General features: G+C 44.2%; 1 protein-coding gene across 1 annotated transcript in view; it reads right to left on the reverse strand.

Moving 5' to 3' along the window:
• LOC126199614 (lachesin-like) overlaps window positions 1-17,739 on the reverse strand; it is a gene marked incomplete at its 5' end in the record, with an annotated part of 448,647 nt that extends 430,908 nt beyond the window's left edge. The window contains one exon of the mRNA XM_049936541.1: window positions 17,587-17,739. Within this exon, the coding sequence (XP_049792498.1) occupies window positions 17,587-17,739 (153 nt within the window). The remainder of the gene's footprint in view (window positions 1-17,586) is intronic.
• Between the last annotated feature and the right edge of the window lie 916 nt (window positions 17,740-18,655).

An 18,655-nucleotide genomic window follows, 5' to 3' on the forward strand; every position in this document is an offset into this window, starting at 1 on the left:
TCTACAGCGTGTTCCTATGCTGGACACAAATCTGGTATGGAGTTCTTGTTGTAGAGTGTTCCGTTCCTCCGCCTGCGTGATTAATAACTGCTTGATGGTTTTTGGTGCGTGTGGAAGTGCTGCAAGACGTCTGCCCAATGTATGAAGATGGTATCTGCTCTTTCGGACATGTCCGAAAGTACAGATATCATCTTCATATAGTTAAGGCTAACCGGCCATTGACCTTCTTCTTCTTTGCGGATGCATACGTATTGCCCGAACTCTTACGGGACTCGGTAAGATAGTCTGCCTCGAGTGATGAGCGTAATGGGCAGGGGCACTACGAATGTAGTGTGTGGGCATTAAGTTGGGAATGTGGGTCTCACGTGGTGCATGCAAGGGATAAATCCCTGCAGTCGCACTATCCTTTGTGCCCTCGGTGGCTCAGTTGGAAAGAGCGCCTGCCATGTAAGCAGGAGATCCCGGCTTCGAGTCCCGATCGGGGCATACATTTTCAAGTGCCCCTGTTGATGTATATCAACCCCTTTCGGCAGCCTAGGGTCTTGATTTAATTACCATTTCAGTCTACCCAATGATTTCACGCGCGCTCGATGTGGTTTACGTTGGGAGAACTGGCAGGCCGGTCGATTCGGCGAATATCCTCTCGTTTAAGGGGCTGCTCCACCTCCAATGTCAAATGCAGTCACGCATTGTGATCCACAAAAATGAAGTTAGTGTCCAAAAGGCGCACGTGGGGAAGAAGGACTGTGTCACAATAATGTTGGCTTGTGAGTTTAGCGTCTTCGAAGACTTGAAGGTCAGCATACCCATGCAACAATATACCTCCGCACACCATAAAACCTGGACCACCAAAATGATCATGTTCGACAGTTTTCCTGTGTGTGTTACTTGTTACCACTTCCCGTAAAATGACGGTGCGTCAAGCACTGTGAAACTTGATCGTTGCGGTGATCCATATGTTATGCTGTGGAGAAGGAAGAATATTGAATGGGCATAACTGAGCTCCAATTGTATGAACATGGTACACTCACCTGTAATCACTATGGTGTCACTGTGCCCCTTCTTCATGTGCGTTCGAAAGCTTCTGGGGCACACTTGGCCTTGACTTTATTTTGGTAGATGACAGTGTGCTACCACATCGAAGAGTGCAAGTAGAGGAGCTTCTGGAACGAAAGGATATTTGGCGAATGGACTACCCAGCGAGTTCATCGATTTAAATCCGAATGAGCACATGTGGGGTGCGTTGGGGAGACTAATTGCAGCATTTCCACAAATCCTAACTGCCGTCCACCATTTGTTAACCGGAGTGGTGTAGGCATGGGAAGCCCTACCACAAGATCTCCATACCACTCCTGTAGCCAGGATGGCAGCAAGTAGAGCGTGCATTGATCTCAGTGGGGAGCATACTCCTTGTTAGGAATCATATTACGTAATATTTGTAATATTAGCCACTAGAACACTGCATCTACTTTCAGCAAAAGGTCCATTACTAAGAGCAGATAAAACAGAGTGCTTCCCACAAGTATGCCTAAATAAGTTTGATCTTCTAATTATATACAGGGCGTATCAAAAAGAATCATCGGACTTGAAAAAAAAGAAAACTACTGTGTTATCTGAGATATGAGTCATCTACGCACTGTTAGAAAGAGTAAGCTTTCCAGTTTTACATGGTTCCCGCTAGGTAGCAGCAGTGTGAGCCCACTTCATTTCTAGTAAAAATGGTGCCGACACAACAGAAAGCGCTTTGCGTTCTACATTTTGTGCAGTGCAGTAATAACTGTTCAGCGTGACTCCAGCGTAATTCGTTGTTTGTGTAAAGGCAAATCGCCGAGCCGTCACCGGGAGTCTGACACAGAAGTCGAACGCATCCGCCATAGTTTCACATGAAGTCTACATCTACATCTGCATCTATATGGATACTCTGCAAATCACATTTAAGTGTCTGGCAGAGGGTTCATCGAAACATCTTTACAATTCTCTATTATTCCAATCTCGTACAGCGCGCGGAAAGAATGAACACCTATATCTTTCGGTCTGAGCTCTGATTTCCTTTATTTTATCTTCGTGATCGTTCCTCCCTATGTAGGTCAGTGTCAACAAAATATTTCCGCATTCATAGGAGAAAGTTGGTGATTGGACTTTCATGAGAAGATTCCGTCGCAACGAAAAACGCCTTTCTTTCAATGATGTCCATCCCTAATCCTGTATCATTTCTGTGACACTCTCTCCCATATTTCGCTATAATACAAAACGTGCTGCCTTTCTTTGAACTTTTTCGATGTATTCCTTCAGTCCTATCTGCTAAGGATCCCACACCACGCAGCAGTATCCTAAAAAGAGGATGGACGAGCGTAGTGTAGACAGTCTCCTTAGCAGGTCTGTTACATTTTCTAAGTGTCCAGCCAATAAATCGCAGTCTTTGGTTAGCCTTCCCCACAACATTTTTTACGTGTTCCTTCCAATTTAAGTTGTTCGTAACAGTAATGCCTAGGTATTTAGTTGAATTTACGGCTTTTAGATTAGACTGATTTATCTTGTAACCGACGTTTAACGAGTTCCTTTTAGCACTCATGTGGATGACCACGCACCTCGATACCTCAACATGCTCCCGATGTCCGTCTCACGTACGCTGCGTCGACGTTTACACGTGAAACCACATAAAATTCAGCTACCGCAAGCTCTTCGTGGAGGTGACAAACAACAACGTGTTGAGATTTGTAATTTCGTTCTTGGCAAGATGGAGGATAACAGTTTTCTTCCACGCTTAGTGTTTAGTGACGAGGCAACATTCTATTTAAATGGAAAGGTGAACCGTCATAGCCTGAGAATATGGGGTACGGAACAACGACATGAAGTTATCCAACATGAAAGGGACTCTCCAAAACGTACTGTGTTTTGTGCTGTTTCATGGGAGAAGGTGTGTGGTCCATTTCACTTTGCCGAGTACACTGTTCCAGGTAGCACAAATCTCGATATGCTTGAGAACTTTGTTTTCCCACAACTGGAGACTGATTCGAACGACTTCATTTACCAACACTATCCGACATCTGGAAATACGGAAATTTTTGAATCAAGGGATTACCGAACGATGAATCGGTCGCACTCGGCCAAATGATTCAGCTTTACATTACTGGCCTCCAAGGTCACCGGACCTGACTGTATGTCACTATTTCGTGGGGGGGGGTTATAAAAGACTGTTTATTTACCTCAGTTACGACAACAATGAATGAAATGAGACATTGCATAGCAGGAGCTGTAGAAGGCGTAACTCAAGAAATGCTCACTGCAGTGTGGGAACAATGTGAATAACGCACTGACACATGCCGTGAACCTCAAGGGGGGATATGTACGTAAAGGAATGAAAAAAAAGAGATTTTTGAGTTTCCCGTTCATCAAAAAACAAAATTCATAGAATATGTTTATTAGTTTCAGAAATACAGACGTGCCAGTTCGGATGTTTCTCTTTGATACATCCTTTTGTATTCGAACGGCAGATGCAATGTGTACACCCTTCCCTTCCTACGTTTTTCGGTGTAATGGTAGAGACTATCAATCGATGTAATGATGGGGATGCATTAACCTTTAAAAAATTTGCTGTGGAACGCCACACTGTCATTTTTCAGTGTGTCACTTCATGTGCAAAATTTTCATTGTGAGGAATGTGTTATGAGAGGGTCTAACCTGTATGACTGGGCAGATCTCACCCTCGAGCAAAGAAATGACAGACGGGAAGTACAGGGTGTTTCAAAAATGACCGGTATATTTGAAACGGCAATAAAAACTAAACGAGCAGCGATAGAAATACACCGTTTGTTGCAATATGCTTGGGACAACAGTACATTTTCAGGCGGACAAACTTTCGAAATTACAGTAATTACAATTTTCAACAACAGATGGCGCTGCAAGTGATGTGAAAGATATAGAAGACAACGCAGTCTGTGGGTGCGCCATTCTGTACGTCGTCTTTCTGCTGTAAGCGTGTGCTGTTCACAACGTGCAAGTGTGCTGTAGACAACATGGTTTATTCCTTAGAACAGAGGATTTTTCTGGTGTTGGAATTCCACCGCCTAGAACACAGTGTTGTTGCAACAAGACGAAGTTTTCAACGGAGGTTTAATGTAACCAAAGGACCGAAAAGCGAAACAATAAAGGCTCAGTTTGAAAAATTTCAACGGACTGGGAACGTGACGGATGAACGTGCTGGAAAGGTAGGGCGACCGCGTACGGCAACCACAGAGGGCAACGCGCAGCTAGTGCAGCAGGTGATCCAACAGCGGCCTCGGGTTTCCGTTCGCCGTGTTGCAGCTGCGCTCCAAATGACGCCAACGTCCACGTATCGTCTCATGCGCCAGAGTTTACACCTCTATCCATACAAAATTCAAACGCGGCAACCCCTCAGCGCCGCTACCATTGCTGCACGAGAGACATTCGCTAACGATATAGTGCACAGGATTGATGACGGCGATATGCATGTGGGCAGCATTTGGTTTACTGACGAAGCTTATTTTTACCTGGACGGCTTCGTCAATAAACAGAACTGGCGCATATGGGGAACCGAAAAGCCCCATGTTGCAGTCCCATCGTCCCTGCATCCTCAAAAAGTACTGGTCTGGGCCGCCATGTCTTCCAAAGGAATCATTGGACCATTTTTCAGATCTGAAACGATTACTGCATCACGCTATCTGGACATTCTTCGTGAATTTGTGGCGGTACAAACTGCCTTAGACGACACGGCGAACACCTCGTGGCTTATGCAAGATGGTGCCCAGCCACACCGCACGGCCGACGTCTTTAATTTCCTGAATGAATATTTCGATGATCGTGTGATTGCTTTGGGCTATCCGAAACATACAGGAGGCGGCGTGGATTGGCCTCCCTATTCGCCAGACATGAACCCCTGTGACTTCTTTCTGTGGGGACACTTGAAAGACCAGGTGTACCGCCAGAATCCAGAAACAATTGAACAGCTGAAGCAGTACATCTCATCTGCATGTGAAGCCATTCCGCCAGACACGTTGTCAAAGGTTTCGGGTAATTTCATTCAGAGACTACGCCATATTATTGCTACGCATGGTGGATATGTGGAAATTATCGTACTATAGAGTTTCCCAGATCGCAGCGCCATCTGTTGTTGACAATTGTAGCTACTGTAATTTCGAAAGTTTGACTGCCTGAAAATGTACTGTTGTCCCAAGCATATTGCAACAAACGGTGTATTTCTATCGCTGCTCGTTTAGTTTTTATTGCCGTTTCAAATATACCGGTCATTTTTGAAACACCCTGTATCAGTTTCACATAGGATCATAACGTGGTATACAGCAGTGATTGCAGAAGCTGCACTAACCCTCTATTCCTGCACTGCCGGCCGCGGTGGCCGAGCGATTCTAGGCGTTCAGTCCGGAACCGTGCGACTGCTACGGTCGCAGGTTCGAATCCTGCCTCGGGCATGGATGTGTGTGATGTCCTTAGGTTAGTTAGGTTTAAGTAGTTCTAAGTTCTAGAGGACTGATCACCATAGAAGTTAAGTCCCATAGTGCTCAGAGCCATTTGAACCATATTCCTGCACTTCCTTAACTGGAATTCTGTAACCAGAAGTGTAGAACTCTTACACTGATCCATTCAGGGCAGAGGATAACGAGACAGTGAAGGACCGACGCAACCGTTGCTCCCTTTCGGTCATCCGCAGAGGTGTCATTTTAGAGTTGGGACTTGAACACATGGACACATAGCAGGGAGAAAGGGGCAGTTCAGACTTTTGTGCACGTGGATGACCATGCGCGGGAAATACGGTCAGTCGGGGCTACAGTGGTAAAGATACGAGCTCCATACTGTTTACGCCAGTCCATCCCACAGACAACTTAGACCGTTTGCAGGTGGACGAGAAAAAACACGACAGTGGAGAGAGGGAATTCTGAGAAAATTTCTCCGGCGCACTGGAGTATATGCTCTGGAGGGAGATAACAGATAGCTGACCAAAAATCACCGCGAGCTGTGCCGTTATAATGGCACCGGTGGCTCTCCCAGCTCCCAGGCATTATTAAAAAAAAAAAAAACAATTTCACATTTTGTATTCTCACAGTGGGTAAAACGCACAGACATAAAGCACATAAATCGTTATTAGTGGGCGGGCTGTGATGTCCATCTTACGTCCCAGTTTTTGAGCAGAGAAACGCTATAAAGAAGTTGATTGGAAGAGTAATTAATATAGAGGCGAGGGAGGGAGTAGAGATACCTTATAAGTTTATACTATTGGGCAATGTTGGCGGCAATGTGATGGATTTTAAGAGGCTCGAAAAAGCTGTGAACGGGCGGAAAAGTACACTTTTCAAGGTAGATTAGATGAGTCGGCATAGGAGGCGGGCGAGAGGTCAGGGGCAACGGAATAGGGAGATGGAGAGTAACACAGACTGACGTTCAAACCATGGGTGCTGACACGAAATCAGCAAAAGACACACACAACCACAGGCAGTGACGCTGGGCTGCGTCGAGCACTACGTTTCAACGGCAGTCGACGCGGCTCACTTTAAGAAAACATTGAGGAGGCAGGGTGCCCTGGACGAATAGGCGTACCGATTCATTCATTTGGCTTGAAGCGGTGGCCTCCAGAATGTCCCCGTAGTCAATTACCTTCGTTCGTTGTCAATTTCTCAGCGTACAGTCACTGGTTACCTAGCATACAAAATTCAAATGCCTCTATATAGGATAAGAGCGTGGCGTACACTGCTTGACATCTCTGCTCATCTCCAAACCTTGGCAACGTATAACTATGATAGTTAAAGTGAACTGTTGTATATTAATTGGTATGAGATTGTGAATCATAATTATTCATACTTGCAAATTACTACGTATTTATGGTATAAATTCAACATATTGCATCTGTTGACCTTAATTTCGTAGCCATTAAATCTCTCGTTATAGTAAAGCGTTAGAAAAGCTTTAACGAGACCCCACTCATAATGTTTTGAATAGAGCCTTTTACACCAGAACGCCTTGTATAAAATCATTTACGAAACTTCATTAATTAGCTCTGTACCCTGAGGGGAGATCGGCTGCTGGAGCCAGACCATCCAGGTCCGAGAGTAGAAGCCCAACTACGGTGGAGGTCTCGCACCCAGTCTTTAGTTGTGTATAGTAACTGTTATTTCCACAATAAATTAATGTTGTAAATTCAACACTAGTTCGCAATACATAGCACACATGGACTAGGTCATTACGAAATTCTTATTATTTACACACAGAATTTAGCTGCCACCATAACTACAGCGCAAATTATGGAGAAGTGGTCTCGTCAGATTCATGCCAACGTATACATATGAAGGTAATGTTGATTTTAGTACTTTTGAGTAGCTTTCGTCTTCAGATTCTTACTTGTATTTTTTTTTTTGTAGCAAATCAATCTCCTTTCTGTATTTTATTGTTGTTCACTTTCAGACAAGTATCGTTCCACTACAAATGGTAATTTTTCAGCAGCATGAACCACGGTGCGATAGAAACGTACGGCGCATAGGAAAAGATGAATGGATATTCTTCGTTAATTCACATATTCGACGGAACATTGCCAGCTCTGTAATAACGTAATACATTGTAATGTCTTACGGCTACCTTCAGTGTTGAAAAAATTAGGCTGTAGTACAGCGAACTGAAAGCGGAAATAACCATATATTGCTTGTGGGTTGCAACATTTCATTGACCAAAATTGCACGGATAAAGACAATTCGGAAACGAAGTGTGCTGTGAAAGTCAGTACCAGAGATATTCACACTCGGAATGAGAGTGTGTGACAGGTAGCATCTCAGCGACATATTAAACAATTGTTAAAATAGTTCTTTATCTCTTGTTAATATTAAACAGACCCACCACTTGATAGCCGTGTAGGCCTCGTAGTTTTCGTAGTACCAGCCTGAATTTCCAGTCATTCACTTGTGTAGGTCAGCAGTCGTATGTAGCATAAATTTTATAAAATGCTAATCACTACTTCGCGATGTCAACACTTCCATCCCTCATGCAATGTTACTGGCTCATGAGTGTTGACCGTACCGAGATACCTGTTTAATTTCATTGACTCGTTAAGAAATAATTTCTGCCATTTCATGGACTGACGCGATGTGAAGTATCATTCATCAGCAGCCGAGTTACAGGTTGCATAGGAATTGAGTTATCGACGCAATGCTGAGTGCCTCGCTTGCAGTTTAACGCGGGCGATTCTGTGTTTGTATCGATTATTTACGCCCAGTGCATCATTATTCGCGCTCTGCCAGCTCTGTTGCGTTCGCATGTTTGCACGCTTTCTGAACCCGGCCCACTTGCGCCAGCTGTTCATAATTGTTTTTATTTCATGCGGTTGAGTCCCAGATATGACTGCGGCTGCAACATGCGGGCCAGTGGCATGAAGCAGGCCGTCACTTCTCTCGCTAAACAGTAGCTCGTACTGCACCACGTGAGATATGTTTGATAATGTGGTCGAAAAAGCAATTGAAGTATAATCAAATTGTACAAATATCAAAAAAGGGATATACGATAGCTGCTAGGACAATGCTACAGCTCATAAAATTCTATTTACCTGGGTGTAAATTCATCACACCCAAGTAAATTATTTCCGATTGACCTTTAATTAAACTCATGTCTAGTTAAATCCACTAATTTAGGACGATGTATTCCTAGAGATGGTAATTTCCGAGCACAGACGCACCTCCAGCAAGTTGCTTGACAACATTGGTCTATACGTTAAGGTTGCTGCACACGCAACTGCATACTTGACATGCGCACATGATCAAGCGTTTTGCACAAGCATGCACGAATACCTTACACCTCTGTACGGCTCAAGCATGCCTGTACAGGCATCAGTTCGTGCCCGGAAGATGTCGAGCTGAAACATGGGTGACATGAGTGGGCAAAGATTGCGAATTAGTTTGCAATGAGCTGCAAATGGCTCATTTTATTTTGATTATAAACATACAGTATTGTTCAACGTTCCATAGGAGAAGCAAATTATATATTACTTTCGTTCGATTTCCGCAAAAATGGCTGAATATCGGATGGACATGTTCCTCAGAATAAAGAACACTTCAGAAAACTTTTGCAAGTCGCAAACAACTGATGAAAACTGCCATGTGGAGTTATAGAAGATGGTGCTTTTACTTTGAAGACTGATATGCTAAGACCGTAAAGGCAGAGCAGTTTGAACTGTTTAGAAAGGAAACATTTTTGAGCGTTTTTGGGGCTTCGAATTTTTCACTGAATTTTGCTATAAATCTACAAGTTGCCTTTTCATAAAGTATAAGGCGAGTCAAAAGAAAATAAAACAAATGGAAACTGTTTATTATTTCAGAAATTTTTGGTGGCGCTGAGAACTTTTAGCATTGTACTCGATAATGGTGTAAAAGCCGAAATATACGTAGTACAGAGGCAAGACACAGTAATATACGGTCAAATGGAGGTTTATTTTTTCAAAAACAAAAAATTCCAAAAGTAATCGCCATAACTGTCAATACTGTTATCCCACTGTGAGACAGGGTGATTGGCTCTTCATGGAAACACGTTTGTAGTTTCCTAAGGAACCGTGATTGTACCCAGACATACAGTTCTTCGTCCGTAGCAAATCAACAGCGAAGAGTATCTTCCTTCGCGTCACCAGAAATATTTGCATGAGGTGAGATCAGGACTGTAGGAGAATGTGTAAGGGCTTCCCGGCGGAACTTCTGCAGCGTGCTCGAAACAACCTTGGCAACTTGTGGGCGGGCATGTGTTATCGAATGCTAGCGATATCGTTTACCAAGGTGGATTATACACCAAGTTATTTCTGTTTTCAAGGGAACGTACGAGTTTTAATACTCAAGTAATGTCTGTTTCTTGTCAAATTTATAAACACCAACAACGTACATGAGAGAATGTCTTTACATTGAAGCAATTCCTGAATGATTACATTTCACCTCAAACAGAAATATCAACCGTTGAGCTCTATCTCTCATCTGTCAGTTGCTCCCGCTGTAAACATCTGAAGTTTTCTTTCAGATTTATTCTCTTCTCCTTTTGCTATATTTTTCATCATTTATGATATCACATCCACCGAGAAAGAGTCGTACTCCTTCAAGTAAGACACCAAGATTTATTGCTGTGGCAAACATTGCGTGAACGAGAGTAAAATTAATTTGCGTTATTAATAAAAGAGCCTACTAGTAAAACGATTATAACAACGACAGGTTCATTTGTACTTCTTGACTGTACTATGAGAGAAATTAAGATCATATTCCAATGGGATTTATCTGATACTAGCCTAGCGCTCGCCTCTTCGGTTTGCACAGATTCTTTTCGTCTTTCCCTGATCGAATTTTTATGTCGTGCGCAAATTGCAACACCTTCTAAGCCTTTCACGCAAATTAAGGCCATACTATCATGGTCTTTTCAGAATGTACATGTGACCAAAAAGCGATTCTGGTAGGAAGAGTCCCAGGTTTTTGTTAACCACGCCTTTTGCTTTTTTGTGGCGATATTTCCGTAGAAACTCTCATCCCCCAGCACTTATAAGTTCATATATAACCGAGAAGTGAAATCCAAGTTTTAGTAGATTCAACAATAATACCTTTTTTAATGTAACGAACTATTTTCTTAAAAATTTTCACCTCCTTCTGAGTTGAATTTTCAAAAACAGTGAGACACTTTTTTTTCTTATTTTAAGACAGGAGCTAAATACAAATTTTCTTATGTTATCTTTGAAAACGTTTACATAACGAAATAATTTCATAATATTTTTCTTCCCCTGTTTTACTCCCTTAGAGCGTTGAATTTCGAAAAAACCTGCAAATCGTATTTTTTTTTATTTCTAGCAAGTTTTGATAGCTATAGCTTTGAAAATGCTTTAGTAGTTCTTTAATTAACGATTCATTTTCTTAAAACTTTCACCCCCTATTTTAATCCATTGGTGACTGGATTGCCAAAAAATTCAGGAACGCGTATTTTTTTTTTTACTTCTGACAGAAATCAACGCTAATTTTGTTGTCCTATCTTAAAAATTCACTTAATAGCGACATATATTAAAAAAGCCAGAGAGATTTGCACAGTCTTCCTATTATTCGTCTTGTAGATACGAGACGACACTTAATGTTTGTGCAAGCCAATTTAGCCTCTGTCTTAGGTATAGTTTTATAATCTTAGGTACATTTTGTCACAGTGTTACCGTGGAGGCCACATCTTCAACAATTCCTCGTTAAACTGGCGTTCTCGATAAATTAGCGCTGGTCACTTACGTGCTCACGAGATTTAAACTAGTATTTTGCCTTTAGTTATAAGAAAGCAGAAGCCCTTACCAGAAGGAATTACCTTTTTGAAAAGAATGCACAAATCCCTTACGCCTTTGGATGGCTCAAGCATGTAAAAAGATGTGAAGTCCATCAATGATGGGCTCATATGAACATCCACGCGTGGGTTATAACCAACGGCAATTTTAATGATAGGGAAATCAAAAATTATTTACTTAGCTGTCATGAACTTCCATCGAGGTAAATAGTAGTTTATGACCTGTGACTGTATCCTAGCAGCAAGCGTATATCCCCGTTGCGGTATTTGTATACTTTGACCACTGCATTTTCCAAAACATTGTCAAACACAGCTTCGATTGACTTTCCAAACCCAGTATCGAGGCGAAATTTTATTTAACATTCCTCTAATTTTGACAATAGTCTTTTAGGTTTCTACTCCAAGCGACCGAGTAACAATACCCGCTCTGCTTGTCATTTAGTTATTTTTCTGTATCCGTCCTACCTTTATATTAGACCAATACACATGATGAGTCACTAGCTATTGCCACTAAGAATAACTCAGAAAGTATGACAGGAGTTGAAAAATTTGTGGGACAAAAGTTGCATGGGACAACGGAGGCCGTAATATGGGTACTTCTTACCATTAAGATTTAATTCGATGAAAAAGGGGCCTGTAATTCTGTCCTCCAGAATCCCACACCATAAATTCACCGATCACGGGTTTTAGTGTGCAACTTGCCGCTGCCTACATGGATTTTCAGTTGCCCAATAATGCAAGTTATGCAAATTAACATTTCCATGGTTCGTAAATGTAGCCTCGTAAGTAAATAAAATTAAATTACTAAATGTGGCATCCCTCTAAATCTGAGGTTGAGCCCGTCGGCAGAATTCAATTCGACGCCTACAATGCATAGCAGTTAATTCTTGGTGAAGACTGATATGGTATGGATGATATTTATGGCGATGCAGAACACGAACGACACTCTTCTGGCTCATGCCAGATTCCCTAGCGATTTGACGCGAACTAACACGAGGACCTCGAACCACAGTGGCGAGAGTACAAATTTCCGTTTCCTTGTTAGTATTTTTCCTTGCCGGATATATTTCCGATGCGTTAGCGATTCAATTTTTCTCAATTTGTCATACACATACACTAGTGGAAATTGAAATAAGAACACCGTGAATTCATTGTCCCAGGAAGGGGAAACTTTATTGACACATTCCTGGGGTCAGATACATCACATGATCACACTGACAGAACCACAGGCACATAGACACAGGCAACAGAACATGCACAATGTCGGCACTAGTACAGTGTATATCCACCTTTCGCAGCAATGCAGGCTGCTATTCTCCCATGGAGACGATCGTAGAGATGCTGGATGTAGTCGTGTGGAACGGCTTGCCATGCCATTTCCACCTGGCGCCTCAGTTGGACCAGCGTTCGTGCTGGACGTGCAGACCGCGTGAGACGACGCTTCATCCAGTCCCAAACATGCTCAATGGGGGACAGATCCGGAGATCTTGCTGGCCAGGGTAGTTGACTTACACCTTCTAGAGCACGTTGGATGGGAAGGGGTACATGCGGACGTCCATTGTCCTGTTGGAACAGCAGGTTCCCTTGCCGGTCTAGGAATGGTAGAACGATGGGTTCGATGACGGTTTGGATGTACCATGCACTATTCAGTGTCCCCTCGACGATCACCAGTGGTGTACGGCCAGTGTAGGAGATCGCTCCCCACACCATGATGCCGGGTGTTGGCCCTGTGTGCCTCGGTCGTATGCAGTCCTGATTGTGGCGCTCACCTGCACGGCGCCAAACACGCATACGACCATCATTGGCACCAAGGCAGAAGCGACTCTCATCGCTGAAGACGACACGTCTCCATTCGTCCCTCCATTCACGCCTGTCGCGACACCACTGGAGGCGGGCTGCACGATGTTGGGGCGTGAGCGGAAGACGGCCTAACGGTGTGCGGGACCGTAGCCCAGCTTCATGGAGACGGTTGCGAATGGTCCTCGCCGATACCCCAGGAGCAAGAGTGTCCCTAATTTGCTGGGAAGTGGCGGTGCGGTCCCCTACGGCACTGCGTAGGATCCTACGGTCTTGGCGTGCATCCGTGCGTCGCTGCGGTCCGGTCCCAGGTCGACGGGCACGTGCACCTTCCGCCGACCACTGGCGACAACATCGATGTACTGTGGAGACCTCACGCCCCACGTGTTGAGCAATTCGGCGGTACGTCCACCCGGCCTCCCGCATGCCCACTATACGCCCTCGCTCAAAGTCCGTCAACTGCACATACGGTTCACGTCCACGCTGTCGCGGCATGCTACCAGTGTTAAAGACTGCGATGAAGCTCCGTATGCCACGGCAAACTGGCTGACACTGACGGCGGCGGTGCACAAATGCTGCGCAGCTAGCGCCATTCGACGGCCAACACCGCGGTTCCTGGTGTGTCCGCTGTGCCGTGCGTGTGATCATTGCTTGTACAGCCCTCTCGCAGTGTCCGGAGCAAGTATGGTGGGTCTGACACACCGGTGTCAATGTGTTCTTTTTTCCATTTCCAGGAGTGTATTTAAATGTACGACGTGTAGGGTGAGTACGATGAGGAAATCTTGCGGCGCATAAGTCTCTAGCTCTCATGAATTTCATTGGCATTCTCCGTAAATGAGAAGTATATCGACTAGTTCTTCGAAGGAATACATCATTCACATTAGCTTGATTCGACGATACTAGCCTTACTGTTCCTATTAGTGTTGTATTGCGAAACCAACGAATCGTGTTTACATGTCAATGGCATTTTAGATGGATCCGCCGTATTCGGCGAACATTTGTTATATGCATGATATGCGAGAGAGACTTTCTTTAAAGTCTGTACTGCCGTTGGACTGTTGTTTATTTACAGTGTTACATTTACACTGCCACAATCATGATTTCGAGTTCACCGTGCCATTATCAACGGTTTCAGGTGTTATAAATTTTTCTAAGATGGCATACTGTCATATTAAAATACACTATTAGACACATTGTCTAAGAGTCGATATTTCTGAGAGAGCCTAGTGCCTTATTTCATTACTGAGTACACCATCTTGACTCCGTTTGTCAGAGCATGTGCTTCGATAAGTGCCGCAGTGGTAAGGAATACCACTCAGTCCATGATAAGAAGATTTCAGCACTACATTTATACCAATGGTCATCACTTCGAACACCTTCTGTAAATGGACGTTCATGCCAGCTTTTTTACTTTCTTTTACCTTCAGAGACCCCACTGTTACACGTCTTTGGATCTTCTCGATAACCGCTATCAGAAAATAAGTACCAAACTAAAGCATCCCGTTTAAAAAAAAAACAGTTTGACCTTCATATCTCTGACGCGACCCGACCTAGCAACAATAAACCAACGTCATATTACGTCCCCCGTTTTCCCATGCAACATTTATCCCACAAAAACCTTGACAGCTGCTATCATACTTTCGGAATTATTCTAGATATAAATAGTTAGTGACTCACCCTGGATAGAAGAAAGCCGGGCAAAATGGTCGAACCGTCAAAGTGTCTAACCGGACGCCGAGAGCTGTTAGGTGCCGTCATCGGGCGGGAAATGCCACAACTTGTTCTCCGTGGAGGCTCCAGTCACTTTGTGAAGCCTGTCCTTGGAGTTATAATAATTTTTGTGGATTTTAGTTATCCTGACGTAAGGTAGGTGGTCGCTTTGTGTATTTATCAGTGGTGACAAGGAATGTCTTTTCAATGGTATTGTGTTGGAAGTGTCATTTCTTGTTTAGTCATTGAAAGTACGGTCATACAGCTTTTGTGTAATGAGGTTCTCCTTATAAAAACCTTGAAGGAACAAAGTCAGAAAGAGAAGAAAAAGAAAATAAGCAGAAGGAAAAACGAAAAGCAGTGGAAGAGGTAGAAAGGCAGTACAAAGAAGACTGCGAAGACCAGGATACCAAACCCCGGAAGAGCTGTTTTTGATGATAACAACGAAGAGACCAAGCGTATGTAATGCAAAGAAGAATTCTCAACTTCAAGCCCAAATGAACAGTGGATTAAGTACTAATTGTACTCCTTCTGGTCTCACAAACTCTATACGGAAGATGAGAAACAGAGCTTGTGTTTTATATTTAAAAAAATGCAGTTCGAATCATGTTTCACAACGAAACATATTTAGTTTTTTCTTAAAACAATTCTATATCTCTTATTTTTGAGGTTAATACTACATGACCACTTTGCCCGCTCATGTCGGGCGAAGTGGCCGTTTTGCCACTTAGTGAAAACTGAATTGTTTAAAGTACTTAATTTGGTACTAACGTAATTAAACTATTCCGTCTTATTTTTCGATGCTGATTTCTATGCACTTCCATCTATTCTTACTCAAATCTAAAAATAGAAATAGCGTATAGCCTGGTCACTTTCCCTGCTCTGCCCTACTCTCTTCAAAACTTGTTCAGTTTCTCGAAGTACTGGTGCTACATAGCCTTATTCTTACTACGTCAACATCTCACTAGCCTGTCCAACAGTTGGCAATTGCATCATGGCTCCGATACGAAAAAGTACAAAGTAAGCGCATTGTACAAGAGTTTCGGTTGCGTAACTGAGAGTTGGTAGCAAGACGTAAGCGTAAGCTCACCTTTCAAACCTTAGATTTTGAGCCTTCATGTTTGGTGACTTTACAAATACCTCACTAGCGAGTTTAGAGATTAGAAGGAGTACACAGTGTAAGCGTAGGCTTCCGCGGCCGTTGTCTTCTTCAATAAAATTCTTCAGGGTATCAGACCGCATCGTCATAATTTAAAATGCGCCAACGTTTCGGCCAGCGTTGCAGCTAGCCTTCATCAGGGCCTTACGTTAACTGCTAAATGAACACACTTGGTTCCTTAAATAGCTGCACGAGAAAACCGTGTCGTTACTGGATTGGCTGTAAAAGGAGGAGGAGGAGGGGTGAAAGGTATGCTTTATTGGTGTTTCCTTTATTATCTGTCATTGGCTGAAATAGCTGTTTTCTATTGGTCTTTATATTAATCCACCCCACTGGAGGAGACGGACGAATAGCGAACAGGTGATGGCTGTGACGTCACACTGTTTCCATGCTGTCCAGAAACCGGCTGCGGCGTGCCATTGCTTTGTGAGCTCGCGACCACTACTGCGGCTCTCCCCGTGTTACCATATGCACAAGGGGTCACCGAACGTATTGGCAAAATTCTACGAAAAGCCGACATCAAACCAATTTTCCGAAGCAGAAACAAAATATCAGACATGCTCGGTTCTACCAAGGATGCAGTTGACAAACTACACACAGCTGGCGTGTATTAAATTGGTTGTGCGTGTGGATTAGTCTACATAGGTGAGACGGGACGTCCGATTAGCACAAGGCTCTTGGAACATGAAAGATATATCCGCCTGAAACAACACACTAAGTCAGCAGTGGCGGAACACCGAGATGAGTGCGGGAAACCAATATTTTTTCAAGAAGCCCGCGTCCTGGCGAAACAGCCTCTCACTGTCAAAAGAAAGATTAGAGAGGCGATAGAAATAGCCAAAAGACCCGCCAACATGAATAGAGAGGACGGGTACAAGCTTCCGAGGTCTTGGCTGCCTGCAATAGCAGGGCTATGGGGCGGCGGCAGAGCCGAGGCGGCCCATGCAGACACGGGGAGAGCCGCAGTAGTGGTCGCGAGCACACAAAGCAATGGCACGCCGCAGCCGGTTTCTGGACAGCATGGAAACAGTGTGACGTCACAGCCATCACCTGTTCGCTATTCGTCCGTCTCCTCCAATGGGGTGGATTAATATAAAGACCAATAGAAAACAGCTATTTCAGCCAATGACAGATAATAAAGGAAACACCAATAAAGCATACCTTTCACCCCTCCTCCTCCTCCTTTTACAGCCAATCAAGTAACGACACGGTTTTCTCGTGCAGCTATTTAAGGAACCAAGTGTGTTCATTTAGCAGTTAACGTAAGGCCCTGATGAAGGCTAGCTGCAACGCTGGCCGAAACGTTGGCGCATTTTAAATTATGACGATGCGGTCTGATACCCTGAAAAATTTTATTGATGAAAGAGTACACAGTGATTGTAAGACAGTTAAAATGTAATGCTAAAAACCGAGGAGGTTGCGTGCATCTTTAGCGTTACCGCTTGCACCAAACATTTCTCCTTTCTGATCAAATGCAACACAAATTACAGTTAAACAGAGATTCGGTGGCAACGCTTTGCACTTACGGGAAGCCATCAGATAATCAACTCCGGCAGGCGGTATTCGCGCCGGGCGTCGTTTGCATTAAGGCCGTGTTTACTTTGGCTTCCCCCGCGCGGTGTACTCACCTTGTACTTGCCGAGGTTGTTGACGGAGCAGACGAAGACGGCCTCCCGGCCGACGGGCGTCGTCAGGTTCTGGATGGGCGCCACGAACTCCGGGTCGTCGGGGGCGCGCGCAGCGGGGGAGGGCCACGCCGCCACCGCCTCCTCCGCCTCCCCAGCCCCCACACCCGCCCCCAGCCCATCCGCCCCCACCGGGAGCGCCGGCGCGCCCGCCACCTGCAACGTCGTCCATGGCGCCGCGTCTGCAACACAAACAAAGCCACTGGTAGCGGCTCCTGTGGCGTCCGGATGTACAGTCGCAGCGAAACCCGCGACTGTTGCGTCATGAAAACGTTGCAATACTGTTTGACACAATGGTAACAAGCAGATCTTCGTCTGGCACTGGACAAAAGTGAGTCAGAAAGGGTACCGTGCACAAAAGTTCCAGGAATGCATGTAGATACTGTAGGAGGATACAAAATGACTTGGACAGGATTTGTGATCGGTGTAAAGAATGGCAGCTACCTCTAAATGTAGATAAATGTAAATTAATGCAGATGAATAGGAAAAAGAATCCCGTAATGTTTGAATACTCCATTAGTAGTGTAGCGCTTGACACAGTCACGTCGATTAAATATTTGGGCGTAACATTGCAGAGCGATATGAAGTGGGACAAGCATGTAATGGCAGTTGTGTGGAAGGCGGATAGTCGTCTTCGGGTCATTGGTAGAATTTTGGGAAGATGTGTTTCATCTGTGAAGGAGACCGCTTATAAAACACTAATACGACCTATTCTTGAGTACTGCTCGAGCATTTGGGATTCCTATCAGGTCGGATTGAGGGAGGACATAGAAGCAATTCAGAGGCGGGCTGCTAGATTTGTTACTGGTAGGTTTGATCATCACGCGAGAGTAACGGAAATGCTTCAGGAACTCGGGTGGGAGTCTCTGGAGGAAAGGAGGCGTTCTTTTCGTGAATCGCTACTGAGGAAATTTAGAGAACCAGCATTTGAGGCTGACTGCAGTACAATTTTACTGCCGCCAACTTATATTTCGCGGAAAGACCACAAAGATAAGATAAGAGAGATAAGCGC

Source organism: Schistocerca nitens, chromosome 8, assembly GCF_023898315.1.
Source record: "Schistocerca nitens isolate TAMUIC-IGC-003100 chromosome 8, iqSchNite1.1, whole genome shotgun sequence".
Lineage (NCBI taxonomy): Eukaryota > Metazoa > Arthropoda > Insecta > Orthoptera > Acrididae > Schistocerca > Schistocerca nitens.